Raw genomic sequence first — 14183 nt, forward strand, 5'->3', positions numbered from 1 at the left:
ATGGAGATAATGGCATATGTAAATCAATCTGCCATTACAGTCTGGAAAATAATGGCCAATGGGGTCAGACCACAGGTCTATCTAGCTCTGTATCCTATCTTCCAATAGTGGCCAATGCCAGATGCCCCAGAGGGAGTGAACAAAACTGGTAATCATCTAGTGATCCCTCTCCTGTCATCCATTTCCAGCCTCTGACAAACAGATTAAGGACACCATTCTTACCCAGGCTGACTAATAGCCATTGATAGACCTAAGCTACATGAATTATCTAGTACTTTTTTTAACCTTTTTAAAGTCCCAGTCTTCACAATAGTCTCTGAAGGAGTCCCATGGCCTACCGTGTGTGGGGGGGGGGGGGGGGGGGGGGAAACTTTAGTTGTTTTAAATTGGCTACCCATTAATTTCATTTGGTGACCCCTAGTTCTTATGGGAACTTTTCCTTTTTCACTTTCTTCACATCAGCTATGATTTTATAGACCTATATTGTATCCTCCTTTGTCTCCTCTTTTCTAAACTGAGAAGGTTGGGTTTTTTAAATCTCTCTTCATATGGCACCTGCTCCAAATCCCTCATAATTTTTGTTGCCCTTTTCTGTACCTTTCCCAATGCCAAGATATATTCTTTCTGTTGAGGTGACGACATCTGTATGCAGGATTCAAGATGTGGGCATACCATGGGTTTATACAGAAGCAATAAGGTACTCTCTGCTTTATTCTCTGTCTCCTTTTAATGATTCCAAATATTGTTTGCCTTTTTTTTTTGTCTGCAGCTACACATTGAGTGGATGTTTTCAGAGAACTATCCACAGTGACTCCAAGATCTCTCTCTTGATCAGTTAGAGCTAAATTGGTCGCCGTCATTTATATGTATAGTTGGGATTTTTTTTTCAATGTGCATTGCTTTACATTTATCAACATTAAATTTCATTTGACATTTTGTTGTCCAGTCACTTAGTTTTGTGAGATATTTTTGAAGCTCCTTACAGTCTGTGTTTGGTTCTTAACTGTCTTGAGTAGTTTAGTATCATCTGCAGATTTTGCCACTTCACTATTTACCCCTTTCTCCAGATCACTTATAAATAGGTTAAAAGGGATTGGTCCCAATACGGACCCTTGGGGGTACACCAGTAATTACCACTCCATTCTGAAAAGTGATCATTTATTCTTACCCTTTGTTTCCTATCTTTTAACTAGTTACCAATCCATGAGAGGACCTTCATTTTTGTCCCATGACAGCTTACTTTACTTAAGAGCCTCTGCTTGTCAAAGTCTTTCTGGAAACCTGAGTACAAAATATCCACTAGATCACCTTTGTCCACCTGCTTATTGACCCCCCCAACCCCTCCAGTCTCTGACTTGCTCACCTTGATCATTTTTTTTTCTGATTTGTCCTCCTTGATTACTGGTTTTGGTTCTCTGTGCCTTAAATACTGAGTCTGTTCTGGTCTGGCTATGATCTAAAGAAGTGGGTCTGTCCCACGAAAGCTCACCTAATAAATTATTTTGCTAGTCTTTAAAGTGCTACTTGATTGCTTTTTGTTTTGATTTAAGGATAAGTTACAAACCACAGTTAATAGTTCCACAATTTCACATTTAATTCTTTCAGAACTCTTGAGTGAATACATCTGGTCCTGGTGACTTACTATTGGTTCACTCTGTAAATTTGCTCCAAAACCTCCTCTAATGACACCTCAGTCTGTGACAATTCCTCAGATTTGTCACCTAAAAAGAAGGGCTCAGGTCTGAGAATCTCACTAACATCCTCAGCTGTGAAGACTGAAACAAAGAATTTGTTTAGTTTTTCCGCAGTGGCCTTATCATCTTCGAGTGCTCTTTTAGCGTTCTGTCATCCAGTGGCCCCACTGGTTGTTTAGCAGGCTTCCTGCTTTTCAGCTAGTTAAAAAACATTTTGCTATTACTTTTTGAGTTCTTGACTAGCTGTGCTTCAAACTCACTTTTGGCTTTTCTCATTATAAGTTTACACTTAACTTGACGAGTTTGTTCTTTTGTATTTTCCTCACTGGAATTTAACTTAACACTCTTTAAATAATTTTTCTCTCTCCCTGCTTCTTTTACGTCATTCTTAAGCCACGATGGCACTTTTTTGATGCTCTTACTGTGCTTTTTAATTTGTGGTGGTCATTTATGTTGAGCCTCTATTCTGGTGTCTTGGAAAAGTTTGCATGCAGCTTGCAGGGATTTTACTTTTGGCACTGTACCTTTTAATTTCTGTTTTAACCTCAGTTTTGTGTAGTTCCCATTTCTGAAATTAAATGTCACCGTGTTGGGCTGCTGAGGTGTGTTTTGCATCACAGGGATGTTAAATTTTATTACGTTATGGTTGCTCTTTCCAAGTGGTCCAGTTATATTTACCTCTTGGACAGATCCTGTGCTCCACTCAGGACTAAATCAAGAGTTACCTCACAGTACCAAGAAGTTTTAGCTCTGCATCCTGTCCTGAGGTGATATGTACCCAGTCAGTATGGGGATAGTTGAAATCCCCCTTTACTGGCCTTTATTTATTTATACCCTCGCTAAACTCCTGTAGCATTTCATAGTCTTGATCACTATCCTGGTCAGGTAGTCAATAATATATTCCTATTGCTATAGTCTTATTAGAGCATGGAATTACTATCTGTAGAGATTCTTACGAATATTTTGGTTCATTAAAGATATTTACTTCATTTGATACTACATTTTCTTTGAGGTATAGTGCCACTCACCCACCAGCAAGACATGTTCTGTCCTTCTGGCAAATAACCAACAAAGTATCTATCTTTCATTGTTTATCCATGGTGACAGCAGGGATGGTGTACCTGATCGCTTGTTGTCCATCTTCATGTATCGTGTTGGTGAAGAGAGCCTTTACATCCATGGTGGCAAGGTGATGTAGTGTAAATAAAGGAGGGGTAAATGGAACGAGAACTGAGGAAACGTTGTTCTAAATCAGGCAAGGATCCATGGATGTAGATGCTCTCTACACCAATATTCTTCATGAATATGGACTACAGGCATTCAGGAACACCATCCAGGATGTTACCATGGCAAATCTGGTGACTGATCTGTGCAACTTTGTTCTCGCCCACAATTATTTCCAGTTTGGGGACAATTTATACCTCCACATTAGCGCCACTGCTATGGGTACCTGCATGGCCCCACAGTATGCTAACATTTGTATGGCTCACTTAGAACAACATTTCCTTAGCTGTTGTCCCCTATTACCCTTCCTTTATTTATGCTAAATCAATGATATCTTCATCATATGAACCGATGGTAAGGAGAACCTTGAAGAATTCCACAGAGATTTTAACAACCTGCACTCCACCAGAGAGAGACATTTCCTGTACATCACAGTACAAATCAATGATGGCCAGATCAGTACCACTCTCTACTGGAAACTCACTGACTACTGCACTTACCTCCATGCCTCCAGCTTCCATCCACCACACAATCCGTCATTTATACTCAAGCCCTTAGATACATTCACATCTGCTCTGATCCTACTGACAGACCAAAAACTTCAAGCTCTCTACCAAGCATTTGTAAAACTTAATTACCCACTGGGAGAAGTAAAAAATCAGATTGACAGGGCCAGACAAACACCCAGAAACCAACTACATGAAGATAGGCCCAAGAAGGTTGATAACAAAACACCACTTGTCATTCCCTACAGCCCTCAGCTCAAACCCCTGCTGCGCATCATCAGAAACCTACAACCTGTACTGGAACATGATGCTAAACTCCCAGAGGCCCTAGGTGAGAGGCCTGTTCTCTCCTGTACACAACGACCTAACCGCAGGAAAGTTCTCATAACCAACTCTGGGCCAAACCATGGTAAAACTTATCCTGGAACTTTTCCTTGCAGCAAACCCCCATGCCAACTTTGTCCACATATTTATTCTGCATAAATGATCACTGGACCTAACCATGCTAGTTACAAGATCGGGGCTCATTTTCATGTACCTCAACCAATGTTATGTATACCATCATTTGCCAGCAGTGCATCTCTGCTATGTATACTGAGCAAACTGGAAGAGCACTTCGCCAAAGAATGAATGGGCACAGAGCAGACATTGGGAATCTCAATACATATAAACCTGTCAGTGAGCATGTCAGTGGAGTGGGCCATTCTTTTAAAAACCTGAGAATATGCGTCCTACAACAGAGACACTTGAACAACAGATTACAAAGGGAGACATGGGAACTGAAGTTCATGCTCAAATTCGATACATTAAATCTTGGCCTTAACAGAGAGAGCAGTTACCTCATGCATTACAAAGACAGTTTCTGTACCTTTGATATTCATAATAATGTAAGGCAGGACGCTTAGTATTTTGCTCCACTCACCACCACCCACCTTCAGTTCTATGTATCTGATTTGTCAGTTTTTATTTCAATTTTTATTTATATCTTTATTATAAAACCATCAGTGCTGTATTGGAAATGTTACATCTCCAGATCTGAGGAAGGGGGTCTGCCCCACAAAACCTCATAACCTAATAAATCATTTTGTTTGTCTTTTTAAAGTGCTATATGAATGCTGGTTTATCCATGGAAGAGGTTTGCATTATAGATTGAGAACTTTTTGATTGGGCCTAATTAATTTGTTTCACCTGCCTCTGCAGATGAAGAATTGAGGTGAACAGAGTATCTGAAATTTCCAAGACCAGCATCTGATGAAGTGAGTCTGTGCTCACGAAAGCTCATGCTCAAAACTTTTCTGGTAGTCTATAAGGTGCCACGGGACCCTGTGTTGCTGTTACAGTGTAGTTAAGAAACCCCTTGACTACAGCAAGAGGTGAACTGAGCCTTTCTGTACTTTATAAAAAAAACTAATTCAGAGCATACTAGTTTTGTTTAGTTTGGAGACGTTTTCTTACCAGTGTCAAAATAGTCTAGATTTAGTTTACTCTGCCCTGAAGGCATGTCTGGAAGTACCATCTGTTTTTGCTTTGGCGTAAGAGTTGAAAGTCATATTTAAGATTATATTCTTTCAACAGCATCAGAGACTGTTTGACACTCAGGGTTTGTATGTACCAATATAGCTACAGCCAGTGTCTTTAGCACCTCTGTTACTGTGGGTTTACATCAAAATAGCTACATTGTGCACTGATTTAGCAAGCTCAAGATGAAACTGGTTTTAGCAGAGCAGTGCTCCAATATGTAAGATTGAACTCTGAGCTCACCTGCAAAGATTCTGCTTGTGAGTCACCTAAAATATAATTAACATGAGACAACACTCAGAGATAAAGGTTACCTATCATTTGTAACTGATGTTCCTGGAGATGTGTTGCTCAGCCTGTTTCATTAACTGCCCTCTTGCCTGTCAGTTGTCAGCAGGAAGGAATTGAGAGAAGATAGGGCCAGCAGTGGCTAATACACCCAGGAGACCCTACTTTCTGTACCACTTCCTGAGCTCCTATTGGTTGGGAACAGGGAAACACAACTTATGAGAGTTGTGGGCAGCAGTAACTGTGGACACAAGCTCAACAACATGGGTGGTGGCCTGCCAGTAGCTTATCCTGATGAGCCATTTTCCACCACTGTAGTAGAGGATCACCAGTTTGATAAACTGAAGGTGTTCAAAAAGCATATGTACGAGTTTTGAATACAATTTTTTTTAGACACTCCAGGGCCACATTGCATTTGTTAAGCATCTGTAATCTTGTAAACAGAAGAAAAGTCAGTAAATTGCAAACAGCTCAAAGATTGTGCCAGGTGCAATGTCTTTGTTTTCAGTCAGATGCAGCTTCCTAGAAGGAGAGAAAAAGATCCTGAGAAAAAGATTTGGTTCCTGAGATATCTGGCCATGCGCCAGCTAAAGTTCTATAGGTTACATTACCTATGTGTAGCGTTGCTGACAGCTTTAGATACAACAGGTATATAAATCCTACTCTTCTTGAACAAAATGATAAATATGATTAGAAGGAAATATTAAGAATCCAATTTCCCAACAGGAGTATCTGCTGTAAACCTTCAAATCCTACTTACTGCTTGTTCACAGAGCAATATTCATAGTTTAGTGTGAGAAAGCATTTAGACCTTGAAAGTATTATATCTTCTTTTGAAGTTCATTAATAAATCATGGGCAAATGTCTGTTTAAATAACTGAAAATGAGTTGAAAAGACATCATGAAATAATTATTTTTAAACAACTCTGCCCTATTACATCAAATTTAAAACTTGAAAATATTTTCCCTCATTCTCCCTTACCTTCCATTTGATGTTTTTCTCTTTGAACTGAACTGATGTTGTTTATATCTTGAGAATGATGTGGTGAATTTTTTCTAATTAAATAAATGAAACCTCCAGATTTTCAGAATTCAAAGATCTTCCCCCTATATTACAGAGGTCCAAACCATGACCTTGTTTCTGCACGTATGTAGACCTGGGTAGAGCTCCATGATTTGACTGGGCTCCATAACTGCACATAATTGCTTCAATCCAGGAGGGAATGCTGCACTGTTCTTTGAGTGTTCTGAGCCCATCTATCCTTCCCTAACCCTGAAGTGGAATATGGGCTGTCACTCATTATTACTGTGTAGAGTGTTACTTGGACTGCTGTAGGTTCTTTCTGCACAGAGAATCATAGGGCTGGAAGAGACCTCAGTAGGTCATCGCGTCCAGTGCCCTGCTTCAAGCAGGATCAACCCCAACTAAGTCATCCCAACCAGGACTTCGTCAAGGTGGGATGAGAAGGAGAAGGGCAGACTTTATTTTACTCCTGGAGGAATTCTGCCCACCCCATAAAAAATTCTACACACAGAAAATTCAACCTCTACATGTTTTATTTGTCAAAATAACATAATCACATCAGTTTCAATTATTTCTGGATGTTTATTTCAAAATATCTGCCAGCAAATACATCTAACAATACAGATAAAAAGTTCAGAATTTTTTTTTTGACAAATGGATTCTTTACTAGGCATATTTATACAGAACCCCGAGTAAAAATTCATTTAAACTATTGTACAGAACCATATTCCTTGCTTCCGCCGGAAGCAGTGGAAAGACTGTGGGGCATTCAGGGTAACAAAAGAGCTGAGGGAGAAAGGTAATAGCTGGAAAGGAGCCACTGTTTCAGCTTGGATGGTTGTTGGATATGGGTGTGGAACACGTGTTTTGGGGAGGTGGAAGGGGAGGGACAGTTTAGGGAGCTTTCCCCATTCAGACCCTGGCTAAACCTAGCCTCTCCCATTCAGCTAGACATGTGTCCCTCCTGCCTCACTCAGACACCCACTCCTTGCATCCCCATGTGCCATTGTACCTCCTCCCACTGTCTCCATGTGTCTCTGGGCCCCTACTCAGCCACCTCCATCTTCTCTATTGTTATGCATCCCCTGCCCCCTCTGCCAGTGTGGTTGTGTGCTTCCACTTCCATTCAGCCCCTGCCCCAGTCTTTTCTCCTCCATTAGGCCTTATGAACCCCGTCTGACCTTCCTGCCAGCCCCATGCTGTGCCTTCCCCTTTCATAAGAACGTATAGTAAACCCTTGAATTGTATGGGGGTTGAGTTCCTGCAACCTCTGCATAACTGAAATTTACATGTAAGTCGGAGTGGAGACAGGAATCAGGCCGGAACTCTGATCAGCCCTGACCAGAGTGGTGGACAGAGTGGGGACAGCCTTGCAAGCAGCAGGAAGACGGGAACCTGGCAGCAACTATGAGCTGGTCAGCTTCCCAGTTCCTGACAGCTCAGGGCATCCAGGAACCAGGCTGCCACTTGGTTCCCAGCTCCCCGCCACCTGGGGGACCCGGGAAACTGACCAGCCATGAGCTGGTCAATTTCTCGAGTCCTGCGAATGGTGGGGAGCTTGGAACCATGCAGCAGCCTGGCTCCTGGCTCCCCTCCCCTTCAGAGCTGGTAAACTGATCAGGGCAGTAGCCTTGGTCAGTTTCCTAGCTCCAAACAGTGGAGGGGAGCTGGAAATCAAGGGGCAGCCTGGCTCTCGGCTCCCCTCCACTCCAATCCCAGTTACACGGAACTTGAAGCTGCGTATTTTGGGGGTTTACTGTGGCCTTTTTCTCCTCCTTAGCTGACTGGGGGTAGCTGCTGTTTCTATTGCGACATTGCCCTCTGGTGGACAAAATTGAGAATTGCAGCATTTTTTTTCAGCAGCTCTTTTTGGCCCTGTCTACACTAGCTCCCTACTTTTGAAGGGAGGACGGAAAGTAGGGTGTTGGGAGATTATTAATGAAGTGCTGCGCTGCGTATGCAGCACGTCATTAAGCTAATTCTCCCCCACAGCAACTCTGAAGTGTTACATTTCGAAGTGCCAGCTAGCATGTAGCCATGGCTAACCAGCCGGTACTTCAAAGTGCCTGGGCAACTTCGAAGTCCCTGAGGAGTAAAGGGACTTCGAAATTGCCAAGGCACTTTGAAGTACCGGTTGGTTAGCTGCAGCTACATGCTAGCTGGCACTTCGGAGTTGCCACGGGGGAGAATTAGCTTAATGAAGTGCTGCATATGCAGCGCAGCACTTAATTAATAATGTCCCGACACCCTACTTACCATTCTTCCTTCGAAGTAGGGAAGTAGTGTAGACAAGCCCTTGGTGTGTAAAAAATTTTTTAAGATGTTTGCAGCTTGTTAATTATGCATACAACTGTGCAGAATTTTCCCAGGAGTGCAGCATTTACTCGCTTGAGTTCTCTGCTTCTTCCTAGCCGTCTGGACTCTATTTTGTTCATTTTTGAGGACTTCCAATATAATTATTGCTTGGGAAGTTAAAAGTTTTTCTGTGATGTGGATCTGTCTTTTTCTGCTTCTTCCCTTCACGTCTCTTGACTCTTCCAACCATGCTTTTTAAATGTGCCCTATTATTTTGGGCTTTGGGAGTGAATGACACTTTTTTTCTGTCAGAAAATACTGATTCCACTGAATTGAAATGCTCTTTAAGAATGTGTCAGTTGTACCCAAACTTAGGATGGAAACCAGGAAGGCTGGCCTGCCTGGCTCCCTATATGTCATGTTGCCTGTTTGGTTTGCTAGCTGGGCAACTGGCAAGCTCTCAAACCTATGCAGCAAACGTGGTGGCAAGTCTGGAGAGCCCAGCAGCACACCTACCAAAAAGGGATCTGGCAGGGCGCTGAGCAGCTCACCTACCTGTCAAGCAGCAACATGTTGTATGTCGTAAATTAAATATTTTGGAATTTGTCCTGTGAAAAAATTGGGTGTTTGAGAATGCAGGGCAATTTGTTTTTAAAAAATCTTGATCTTTTACAAAGAACACAAATTCCATTTTGGAATTAGTTTCAATGTTGACATGATATACACTGCTTTCTAGCAAGAAAAAATATTCATACTGTAAATCTTTTATATTAATATTTGGGTATTCTTGGTTATGTAGATAATTTCTTCCCTTCTGCAGTACTTACATAAGCTGCTAAATGAATATTCACTGGCAGAATCACAGTATGAGAAGTACTACAGTGCTATTTAACTCAAATGAATAAAACTGCTGTAATATCTAGTGCAAAAGGCCTGTGAAATCTCATTCTTAAAATTGTATGCTGCTATTTTGTGTCATGTATGTGTGTGATTGTGACAGCACGTCAAAATGTTTAGAGATTTTTTTTTTTTTGTTTAGCAGTAAGTCTTTATACCTTTAATTAATAAAATTCTGTTTAAATTTGCAGGTAATATATGCTTTAAACACCAAGAACGATGAACATGAAGCTGCTATTCAAGCCCTTAGGGATGCTCATGAAGAAGAAATTCAGCAAATTCTTGCAGAAACAAGAGAGAAGATCTTACAGTATAAGAGTAAAGTTACTGAAGAAACAGATCTTAAGAGAAAGATCCAGGTGTTGGAAGAGTCCTTGGAAGATCATGAAAAGATGAAACATCAAGCCTTGGCAGAATTTGAGGCTTACAAGGACAGAGTTGAAGATATGCAGCTTTGTGCAGAAGCCCAGCATGTCCAGCGTGTTGTAACTATGTCAAGAGAAGTAGAAGAGATTAGAAAGAAGTTTGAGGAGAGGCTACGAAGTTTCATACAATTACAAGTCCAATTTGAGAAAGATAAACGCTCAGCTATGGAAGACTTGAGAGCAGCACACAGACTGGAGATACAAGAACTTCTGAAAACTCAGCAGAATCAGAATGCTACTTTAAGTAAGGGGCAAGAGAAGCTAGAAGAGTTACATAGGCTGGAGCTGGAAGATTTAAACAACAAAATTGAAGAGCTAAGACTGGAGAGGAAAACACTCATTGAGGAATATGAAGGCAAACTTAGCAAAGCTCAATCCTTTTATGAACACGAACTTGATGCTTTGAAAAGATCTCAGCTTTTCACAGCTGAAAGCCTGCATGCTTGCAAAGAGAAAGAAGTGGAGCTAAGAAGGGAGTTTCAAAGTCAAGAGGCCATTTTACGGAAGAACCTTGGGAAACTGAAGGCTGAATTGCAGATGGTACAGGATGAAGCAGGTAGTCTGCGAGAAAAATGCCAAAAGCTTCAGGTAGCTCTGAGTACAGCAGAAAACATGGTTCAGGTGAGACTGACAGCACATTGCTCTTTTAAGTTCCAATGTATGTAGTAGAAAACTAGTCTAAACTATATACAGCGGTGGCAATCTTTAGTACATATGTCCATATTGGTCAATTTCATGGACATAGGATTTTAAAAATCATACATTTCAGATATTTAAATATGAAATTTCGTGGTGGTGTGATTGTAAGAGTCCTGACGCCAAAAGGAGTTGAGGTGGGCGTCGCGTGGTTCTTGTGGGAAGAGTTGTTGTAGTGCTGCTACCCTTAATCCTGTGATGCTGCTGGTGGCAGTGCTGCTGTCAGCACGGGGTAGCCAGAGAGTGGCAGCTGGTGGCTGAGAGCCTAGGTCTGAAGAAGGAGCTGCCTCCAGCAGCAACACAGAAGTTAGTATGGCATGGGTATGGTACTGCCACATTAATGTCTGCGGGGCTGCCTTCAGACCTGGGCTCTTGGTCATCCGCCAGCGCTACTCATCTCTGATGATATGATGTTGCCACTGTTACTTTTGTTCTGCTGCTGCCTGGGTGCTGCCTTCAGAGTTGGGTGTCTGGCTAACAGCTCCTGCTCTTCAGCCACTCAGCTCTGAAGGCAAGGCAGAAGTAAGGGAGGCAATGCTGCAATCCTCCCAGTATAATCTTGTGGCAGTCCTCTTGCTAAGCTTCTCCCATATATTACAGGTGCTGGCTGCCTAGGACTAAACCCTGCAATTCCCCTTTGGATCAGGACCTCTAATTGTACAAAAATCTTTTGAAATATGTATAGAATACAGTAAAAACACGCACAAGACCAGATTTCAGTCTGTGACAAGTTTTTTATGGCTGTGAATTTGGTAGGGCTCTGTTATTTACAGTGGGAGAAAAAAATAACCTGCGGTTTTTTTCAGTTGAGCCATAGGAACATCCTTATTATTATAGCTAGCTACCCACACAAGATAATTGTCTCCTGGTCAGGTGAGATCAGGTTGAGCATAGAATAAGGCATACAAAGGAGGTCTAAATCCTGAATAACTTCTAGGTAACATTCAATACTTTCAGCCTGAAAATTCAAATTAGAGATTTCAAAAGAGCACACTTGCTTGAGAAGGCCAGAGACCCACAAAAACCAAAGGTAGGGGAGGCTTATGAGTCATGGTGTTGGAGGAGTCTAAACAAGAAGTAGTTTATGTACTATGAAAGTGGACTCCCCTGAAGGTATCCTGTAAATGATACTGGGAGAGATGATGAGTGGAAAGGTCTGTTTGAGTGAAGGACTGGCCAGTACTGGAATCACTGAATCTAGGGTCCTTCATGGAAAGACAGAAAGGAAGTCTTCCTCTGACACTAAGATGGTACTGTGATCCCACAGATGGTGAGGGAGAGAAATGGAATTTGAGCTCATGAGTCACTCTTTCAGGTGGTGAGGAGTAAAATTAATGGTGCTAAAGCTGTTGAATTGGTTGGAGTAGGAGTTGGAATAAGGTGGCATTGTAGGGTGTTTCAAAACCAGGGCTTAATGGTAATCCACCAGTGCATGGGAAAGGATCTGGCAGGTTTTCTACAAAGCTGTCAGCAGAACTCAGAAAATTCTAGTGGGGAGCTTTCCCCAAATGATGCTACAGGCACTGTCTGGGCAACTTAATGGATCTCCTTTCAGACATAACATCCCCCTTGCTAAACTTCTCCCAGATATTAGAGGTGCTGTCTGCCTAGGACTCAGCTCTGCTTTTCACCCCAGTATAAACCTCTGGTCTGTGCATAGAACTTGGATGCATAGTGAAGAATTGTATTTTAGTTTTCCTCCGCTTATAATTCTTGGCTTTTGGGGAGTTTGGAGTCTCAGCACATTTTTTTTTTTTTAAACTACAAAGGCCTAAGAGGAAAAGAAGCATGAGGAATTAAAAGGTAGTGAAGACGAAGAGGAAGCAAAGAAGGATGACTAAGGGCAGAAATTCAAGCTCTCAAGGCAAAGAATGCAAACAAATTGAAAAGAAGGGGTTTATAATGCGGTCATCAGTCACCTCTTGTGTGCACTCCCTTTTCCCTGGCAGAGAGTTCCTGCACACGCAGTTCCTTCATGGAGGAGAGTGGCATCCTTTCTCTCTGTTAGGTATGAGTCTGCTTTTCTCTTTTCATATTACATCAGGGTGGTACCTGTCTCTTGGAGGTACACCCTCCTTCCTCTAGCCACTGATTCTGTCAGCTGGTCTTCAGCAGTTCAGTCCTCCAGGTAAACTACACAAGCTGTCCACTCTTCTGGGGTAAACAGTCGTGAGTTCGTATCATGGCCTTAGATGGGGCCATAGTCTCTCAGAAGCCTGGGTTTCTTCACTCACCCAGGCAGGGTCCATTTCAGTACCCACAGATGGTGGTGTTTCAGCAGACCTCCTTGGATTCGTTCTTCAAATAGACCATCAATGGCCATCATGGTATACTCTAAGGCCTGGCCAGGTTCTATGCTCGGTGACCCTGAGTTTCAGCCTGCACACACCGACCTTCTGCTGCTGCTTCTGCTCTTCCTGTCAGCCCGGCACTCAAGTACAAGTAGTCCCAGAGAGATCCATGCCTTCCTTGGGATTCAATCCTGTCTGCAATGAGCTGTGCAGTGAGCTGTCTGAAACTCTTTCAGCCAGCTAGTAACCCAGTCTTCACTTCTCAAGCTCTACCCAGCAACCAAATTTTTCTGCTCTGCTGTTTATTTTCTATTTATGTAGGGCTCCTTTGGCACTGGATTTGCTGCTCCATCAGCCCCTCTGGTTGGCTCCTTCTCTGTAGCGATTGTAGGCGTCCTGCAGTACTTCTCTCGGCTCTGTTACAGGATGATGATGCAGGGCCACAAGGCTTCCAGCAGTCCATCCTGTCACAGGGTTATATTACAATTTGTAAAAAGTAGTTCTAACTCTCAGCCCTTGGCCTGATAACATAAATTTACCCAATTGCTTCTCTTTTGGGATGCAGTTTGGGTCAGGGTTATTATGGCAGTACCACCTATCATTAAGGTTGCCCAATACTTCTCTTAACACCCTGTTCTCAATTGTTTGTATCTGTTCCAAACTTTAAGTTTTTAGGCTGAATTTTTCTATGACGTGTGCCTTTTTTTTAGAATTTTAGGTAAAGCTGTTCAATTACTTCCAGAAAAAAGGTGGGGGGAAATATGTAATTTTCATCGTCATTAAAAAAAACAAACTTACAGATATTTTGCTGAGATGGGCTAAAGACTTAAAGTTTAGAAGGAAGCATTGCTTTTGTCTTTTGCTTTCCCATAAAAATCTGCTCAGACTTGGCCAAATTATAAGCTTTTTGGGGGAAAAAAAAACTAACTTCCATTTGCATGTGCTGAGTAGAGGCTTGTGTCTCTTGGGTGAAAGAGGCTGACCAGACTGCATTAGCAATAAGGCTCCTCCCTTGAACAGGTGAAACGCTGACAGCTGAAATTACTTAAAGCTGTGCTGGGTGGTGACATCTCAGGATATTCCAGAGGGTGTGGAGCAGCAAGCAAGCAGCAGGGCAAGAGCAGCTGGCTGTTAAGAGCAACAAGTGAGAGGGTAACAACAAGAAGTCTTGTGGCGCCTTATAGACTGACAGATATTTTGGAGCATAAGCTTTGGTGGGCAAAGACCTGCTGAGAGCAAGCATCCAGACACCATAGTGAGCATGTAGCCTTTTGCCTCTGCTCTTTCTCAGACAGGAATGTGAACTCTTGGTCCTCCCTGGCCTA

General features: G+C 42.3%; 1 protein-coding gene across 4 annotated transcripts in view; it reads left to right on the forward strand.

The window, feature by feature from the left end:
* Positions 1-14183, forward strand: part of FAM184A (family with sequence similarity 184 member A) — a 161097-nt gene that overhangs the window by 35151 nt on the left and 111763 nt on the right. For all 4 annotated transcript variants that reach the window (XR_012645058.1, XM_074990667.1, XM_074990666.1 and 1 more), the window contains exon 2: positions 9638-10492. Coding sequence is in view for 3 of the 4 variants with exons in the window: in XM_074990667.1 (XP_074846768.1) it covers positions 9638-10492 (855 nt within the window). In the remaining variant the exon portion in view is untranslated. The remainder of the gene's footprint in view (positions 1-9637; positions 10493-14183) is intronic.

The sequence above is a fragment of the Carettochelys insculpta genome, chromosome 3 (genome assembly GCF_033958435.1).
Source record: "Carettochelys insculpta isolate YL-2023 chromosome 3, ASM3395843v1, whole genome shotgun sequence".
Lineage (NCBI taxonomy): Eukaryota > Metazoa > Chordata > Testudines > Carettochelyidae > Carettochelys > Carettochelys insculpta.